Genomic DNA, 7203 nt, shown 5'->3' with positions numbered 1-7203 from the left:
CTCGGGGAGACCGCCCAGGGGCCGGAAGGCGCCCCCCGCACGGAGGCCGGGGCCCAGGAGCCTCCCTCCGCCGGCTCCCCACCCCGGGGTCGCCTCCCCTCCCTTTCCTTTCCTTTGCTCACTCCCTTTCCCTTTAACGGCCCAGCCCCCCTCGGCCTCCCTCCTCTTGGCCCCCTTCTCCCCTCCCCTTTTCCCCACCTCGTCCCCTCCCCTGGCTCCGCCCCCGCGCTGCTTCCCCCTACTTCTCCTCCCCCACCCCGCGCCCCCTCTGCAGGGCTCCCCGCCCCGCCGGCCCGGGCTGAAGCGTGCCTCTGCCCACCCCGGCCTCGCTTTCCCTCTCTCTCCCTCTCTCCAGGCGCGTGTCTGTCTGTCCGTCCGAGCTGCCCCTCCGCTAGCGCAGAGCGGGGCGACCCGTCAGCCCGGCCCGGGAGGGGGTGGGGTGGGGGGGCCCTCGCCTCGCCCGGGCTCGGGTTACCGCTGACTGACAGCGTCTCCATGGCGAATAATTTGACTCCGACTATTGTCTGGCGCGGGCAGGCCCCGGGTCAGGTAACCGGACCAATCAGGGCGCGGGCCGCCGCGGCTCATGCCCGCTTAGAATAATATTATTAAAAAAGCAGCGAGAGAGCTAGAGGCGAGAGCGAGCGGCGCGGGCGGCGGGAGCGGGCCGGGCGGCGGCCTGTGCGCAGGGGCGTCCCGGCGGCTCCGCGCGGGGAGCTCCGGAGGCCGGTCGGGGCCCCCGATGTGAGCGGCCCGGGGGGCGGGGCGCGGGGCCCGGGGGGGGAGCGGGGCCCGGGCCGGGAGCGGGGCCCGGCACCATGTCCATGCTGCCCACCTTCGGCTTCACGCAGGAGCAAGTGGCGTGCGTCTGCGAGGTGCTGCAGCAGGGCGGCAACATCGAGCGGCTGGGCCGCTTCCTCTGGTCGCTGCCGGCCTGCGAGCACCTCCACAAGAACGAGAGCGTGCTCAAGGCCAAGGCCGTGGTGGCCTTCCACCGCGGCAACTTCCGCGAGCTCTACAAGATCCTGGAGAGCCACCAGTTCTCGGCGCACAACCACCCCAAGCTGCAGCAGCTCTGGCTCAAGGCGCACTACATCGAGGCGGAGAAGCTGCGCGGCCGGCCGCTGGGCGCCGTGGGCAAGTACCGCGTGCGCCGCAAGTTCCCGCTGCCCCGCTCCATCTGGGACGGCGAGGAGACCAGCTACTGCTTCAAGGAGAAGAGCCGCAGCGTGCTGCGCGAGTGGTACGCGCACAACCCGTACCCGTCCCCGCGGGAGAAGCGGGAGCTGGCCGAGGCCACGGGCCTCACCACCACGCAGGTCAGCAACTGGTTCAAGAACCGGAGGCAGCGCGATCGAGCGGCCGAGGCCAAGGAAAGGTACGAGTAAGTACAGGCCCCTCGAGGACCGGGATGGGGCAGGACAGGACCCGAAAATTAAAAAAAAAAAGTGAGGCCCGCCCTCCCCTCCCTCCCCTCCCCCCCAGGACTTCGGCTTTCCCTCTGGATTATCCGAGAGGCCGAGCCTGGGCTTCCCGAGCAGGCCAGCTCATGCAGAAACAAAAAAAGAAGCCTGGGACTTGAACCTTGGAGCTCAGGAATGGGATAGTACGGTCAGAGGGAGGCCTTTGGGGGAATGATGAGATAATTGTGCTCATGACTTGAATGGGTTTGGAAATGAGAGTCGAGAAGTTTCGTCTCACCGAGTTTCCGGGGTCACTTCTGTAGAAACAGACTCACAAGTAAAATAACTCCGGGCTTTGAGATTTGGCTGACCCCATCACTCCTATATCGAGGAAGGAAAAGAGCGGAGCAAGGATGACCCCTATCACCCTCCCTAAATATAGATGTCCCTATTAGATCTTATTCCTAAAGAGGGAGAGATTGGAAGGACGGAAGACCTAACTGTCAGAAGATTCGGGTCTTCAGCAGGCTGGCCGCTAAATCGAGGAAAACAGTAGTTTCTTGACTAATTGGGCCTGGACATTCCATTAGCATAGTAACGCTACTGAATTTGGGCCTAGCCTCTCCGATGACTGAACCCCACTAAAGGCAGTAGGTCGGATGGTTTGTTGGTGAAGGAAGCTGACAAGGTCATTAAAGAGTGCTCCCATGCCTTGACACATCAGGTCCTTCCCTGAGCCCCCAAGACCGGATACTTTGGACCGGGTCAAAACGATGGGCAACCTATAGGCCTTTGTATGTCCATTAGTCTTAACAGAAAGCGGGGAAAGTCATTTAGAGTATAGGGCAATGAAGGAAGGGAGAAACCCAGAGTTTAGCTGGCAAACGGCACACAGTGTTAGATTAACAGAGTAAATAACTAAAGTCAGGATAACAGGGAGCTTCAGAATAGCAGAAGTAATAAGGAGAGCTGAGATAAAAAGTATGGAAGTAAACAATAGTGTCAAGTCCCTAGGATAAATATAAAGAAATTTTCAATCAGGAACTTGGGAGAAGACAAACAGGTTTTCTGTAAGGGGTCGAGTTACCTCTCTGGATTTATTTTCCCTCAGAAAAGCAGTATCCACATAGGAAAAAGACATAAAAGTTAAAAAGGACATAAAGTTACAGACTCCAAGTGATGGAGTAACTTCAGGCCGTCAGGGAGGCTCAGATGCTAGTTCATTGATTTTCTCAAGAAACAGAGTCAGTGAGTTAAGTGGAAGTATCCATGCCAAGCCAGAACTCAGTTGAGAAGCTTAGTCTGAACTTGGACCCTGGAAGTTGTGGGTAGGGAGAGCTTGATCCACAACTTTTTGCCTGTGCCCCTCAGAAGCCAGCCTCAGATCAAATGGGTTTTGCACATTACTAGGCCTTGACCCAACTGCAGCCTGTTCTGGAGTTCTCTCTGCATTGGAAGCCTCCAATAAGGCAAAATGTATAGCCCAATTGAGAGTGGTGGGGACCCCCAAATGTATTAAGAATACCAGGGTCTTAATGATACCAGGAGTGTAGGCCCCACTGTGACAATACAAGATACACCACACCCAGATGTTCTTCCTGATTAGGTCTGAACACTCCTAAATTCTCCTTTGTGGATAGTTGGAAATTACAACCCTAATCACTTTGGAGTTTTGGTAGAATGCACACAGGGATAATGTATAACATATCATCTCAAATAATAGACTAATCACCTTGGGGCAAATCCCACATTGTAGATTCACAGAGCCAGGATTCAGGAGGGTTAGGGGGCTATTAGGGACCTAGGAGGAACCCCAGAGGAACCTGGGAGCCTCTCTTTGTGAAGTTCAGTCATTCCTACTAAGATCTTTGTTCTTGCCCCCCCCCGGGGGGGGGGTAATTCTTGCCTAAAGTGCTCCAACTCTCTTCCAGGTTGGACTTTCTGGACTTCTAGAGCCTGAAGGGATACATGTTCCAGCTCTTGTTGGGAAACCTTCTTTTAAGTTCTCCCTGAGGGCCAATGGGAAATCAGAGTTATTAATTAAAGTAATTGCTGACTAATAGGTCAATGCTTAAAGGCTTGTTGGGTGGCCTGAAATCTGTGGTCCAAAAGGAGATATACAGGGAAAGGAGAAAAAGGAGAACTGAGTTAAATTCCAATTGAGAGATATATTGAAAGGGCTTGAGCTTTAAATAAGGCTCACGAAATAGGTCTGGAGGGCAAGTCTAAGAAGGTATCCAGGTAGCCAGTCCTTGCTAAGGGCCTAATTAGTCTGGGCAAGGAGGTCAGGTTTGTCTGGTGCTCTGGCACTTCTTGGCTTACACCCAACCTGCCCTAACTTGGGGAAAAGGATAGTCTTGATCACTGCCCTAAACCACTCTAACATGGGTCACTCTCAGGCCTCATAAAAAAAAACAAGACAATTCTTTATTCCCAATTTTCATGTGAGTACTAACTGCTAGAGTGGGTCCTTGTTCCCAGGACTGTTGCTTGAAAGGAACTACATTCTTAGCCAGGATGGAACCTAGATCCTCCCCTTTTCACTTTCATTCCAGTCTAAATGAAGAGAGATCCTGGAGAGCTTTTCCCCTATAACCTTTATAGAAAATATGGCCAAGGTTTGGGAAATGGGTGTAGAAAAGAAACTAAGGCCTGGTGCCCAGCTCTGGGTGGCAAGAGGCCCCCAAGGTCCACACAGTTTGAAACTCACCTCATCAGAATGATTGGATGTGGGAGGGAAAAGGAGAGAGAGACAGAGACAGAGAGATAGAGACAAAGAGATAGAGAGACAGAAACAGAGACCAAGAAGAGACAGAGATAGAAAGAGAAGAGACAAAAAGAGACAGAGAGACAGAGACAGAAAAATAAAAAAAGAGATATAGGAGACAGAAAGAGAGGTAGAAACTGAGAGAGAGAGAGAGAGAGAGAGAGAGAGAGAGAGAGAGAGAGAGAGAGAGAGAGAGCTAGATCGGAGAGAGACACGAGCACCATTAGAGACTGGAGCAATATGTCAGAGAACTCTATTAGGAAAAGGGCCTTTCATTCAGTGGGAATATGCTAAGAGAACCCAAAGCTCCTGCTTCTAGACAGAATTCCCCAGGGGCTGTATAGTTAAAAAGCGCCTTCAAATTATTATCCACTCTGCTTTCCCGTCCCCTTCTCTCCTTGCAGGGAAAACAACGAGAACTCCAACTCCAACAGCCACAATCCACTTGCCACATCCCTGAACGGCGGCGGCAAGTCAGTGCTGGGGAGTTCGGAAGATGAGAAGACGCCTTCGGGAACCCCGGACCATTCTTCCTCCAGCCCCGCGCTGCTGCTGAGCCCACCGCCTCCGGGACTGCCGCCACTGCACAGCCTGGGCCATCCGCAAGGCCCCAGCGCGATCCCAGTCCCCAGCGGAGACCCCCTGCAACATCATCACGGCCTGCAGGACTCCATCCTCAATCCCATGTCTGCCAACCTGGTGGACCTGGGTTCTTAGAGACGCTCACCGCGGTCTGCTCCGACCGACTCCTTCCCTGCCCGCCCTGCTCAGGCCCCCACCTTTCCCCGTGCCCAAGCCCTTCTCGCCCTCTGCCCGCCCTTTCTTTTGATTCCAAAAAAAGTTTTATTAGATTGGAAACTGTATTTTTTGAAATGAAAGAAGGCGAAGTGCTGAGGAGAAGTCTCGCTGTTAGCGGAGGGCCGGTGGGCTGGCGGCGGGGACTGGAGAAGGTACTGTAAAGACCCTGGACAGTAGTGGGAATATGTCTTAAAAGGGGTCGGCCCAGGGTCAAAAGAGGCCAGGAGCTGGGTGCTCAGCGCCGAAAGAAGAGGGGATGATCGTCATAATTTTTGTTGTTGTTATTAAACCTAAGTGGGTTCTTTTTTTTTCTTTTTCCAAATCTTAGGGCCTGTTTCTTGAACTCGGGATGGGAATAAATTCTGGTCCTGGTACCAGTAGCTCTGTTTCCTCACCTGGACTTTAACTATTCCCAGGCTACCTCCCGGAGGCTCGACCATTCATTCTGTCTATTTCTCTCTTCCTGGGTCTCTTTGTTTCTCTGTCTCTGCCTGTCTGTCTGTCCCTCTTCACTTTCTCCCGCCTTTCTTTTTAGCTCTTGGCTTTCTCTAAAACTGCCCTTTTTTCTGACTTTCTGTATCCTTCGAATGTCTTTTTTCTTACCCTCTCACCCACCCTACGATCACCACCACCCATCTTTGTATTTCTCTTTCTCTCTGCCGGGCGGGCTCTCTCAGTCTCTCAAGCTGATCCCCCCAAGTTATCTAAGTATCTTCCTGCTTCAGGAAGGAGAAGACCCAAGGCCCCAGGGGGCTGAGGGGGAATGGATTCTGATGCGGAAGCCTCGCTGGGGAGGGGGAGGTTCACTTCCAGCTGCAGGTGTAAGCTTTTTGTATTTAATTATGAAGAGGGAAAAGGAAATCACAGCCCGATACCATGGCCTCGGGAATTTATCTCCCGCTACCTGACTCCTGGACTGGACCTCCCTACTTCCCGTTGGGAAGGGCAACTGGCTTTTGGAGGGTGAAATTGAACAAAGTAAATAAAAGGCTCCCCATCTCACACCCCCAAACCCCCAATGTGACCCCTCCAAGTTTCTCTCTCCCTGTTTATACCCTCTTGTGAATGTTCTTCGGACAATATTTCTGCTTTTATTTTATAATAAAATTAGAAATCTTAAAAAAAAAATCCAAACGAACCCACAAGGCAATCCAGCCCTCCTGTGTACAGTGTCTAATTCCCAGGCAGCGACTGGAGTGTCCCTGATGTCTCCTAGCCCACGTCACCCTACTCGACACCGCTGTAGCTTCGGCCAAATGAGGGCGGAGAGGGACAGGGCCTTCCCCGAAGAGGGGAGGGAAAAGGAGGCTCACATGCAATGTCATAGATCCAGGACCACACGCCAGCCCAGGCCCAGACCAGCTCTGCTGGGCTGTTATGTGTCTCCTCTCAGGGCAGGTTCCAAGGGACAGAACAGAGGGCAAAACTGAGGCAGGGAGAGAAGCAGGTTTGATCTGTGATTACCTCCTGGGAATCTGCAGGAATATATTGTCCTAGGAAGAGGTCGGAGTGTCAGAGGACAGATTGTCCACCTTTTATCTCCCTATCCTCTGGCAATACCTTTATCGAGAATTTTTTGCTGATGTGCGTGTGTTTGGGGGCTATAGAGTAGTGGTTCTGGGTCTTTCTATATCTGTGTCTGTTGCTTCTGTGTCTCTCCCTCCTCCTCCTCCTCCTCCTCCTCCTCCTCCTCCTCCTCCTCCTCCTCCTCCTCCTGCTCCTTCTTCTTCTTCTTCTTCTTCTTCTTCTTCTTCTTCTTCTTCTTCTTCTTCTTCTTCTTCTTCTCTCTCTCTCTCTCTCTCTCTCTCTCTCTCTCTCTCTCTCCTTGTCTCTCTCTATGTCTCTGTCTCTGTCTGTCTCTGTCCCTGACTCTCTCACTGTCTCTCTCTCTCTGTCTCTTTGTCTCTGTATCTCTCTCTCTCTCTCTCTCTCTCTCTCTCTCTCTCTCTCTCCCCCCTCCCTCCCTCCCTCCCCTCCCCCCCCTCCTCTCTGGTAGAGAGGGAAAGCTAATTTAATTATCACCATACCTCGATGTCAGATCGTCAGCAGTTTTCTACTGGTAGTGGGTAGCAGCTACCCCCCCCCCCCCCGCCCCATACGCACACAGTGGTATGGGAAGATCCAACTTCCAGAACAGTCAGAGCAAGCAAGCTTGAAGTAGAAAGTGAGGGCTCTGGGATGTGACCAATACAGTCAGTGGTGAGATCGCCAAGAGTCTGGTATCTTCCTCAGGAA

General features: G+C 53.1%; 1 protein-coding gene across 2 annotated transcripts; it reads left to right on the top strand.

Moving 5' to 3' along the window:
* Positions 1-818: 818 nt before the first annotated feature.
* Positions 819-6342, top strand: SIX2 (SIX homeobox 2). 2 transcript variants are annotated; one of them, XM_074224129.1, is made up of 2 exons: positions 819-1378; positions 4575-6342. In XM_074224129.1, exons 1-2 carry the CDS (start codon positions 819-821, stop codon positions 4885-4887), a joined length of 873 nt encoding a protein of 290 aa, XP_074080230.1. In that variant the 3' UTR covers positions 4888-6342. The 2 variants fall into 2 exon arrangements, with proteins under 2 accessions (XP_074080230.1, XP_074080222.1); XM_074224121.1 differs by having other exon boundaries at positions 819-1384.
* The last annotated feature ends 861 nt before the right edge of the window (positions 6343-7203 follow it).

Source organism: Macrotis lagotis, chromosome 1 (assembly GCF_037893015.1).
Source record: "Macrotis lagotis isolate mMagLag1 chromosome 1, bilby.v1.9.chrom.fasta, whole genome shotgun sequence".
Lineage (NCBI taxonomy): Eukaryota > Metazoa > Chordata > Mammalia > Peramelemorphia > Peramelidae > Macrotis > Macrotis lagotis.
Note: the sequence above shows the minus strand (reverse complement) of the source record. Positions and strands in the feature narration are given on the sequence as shown.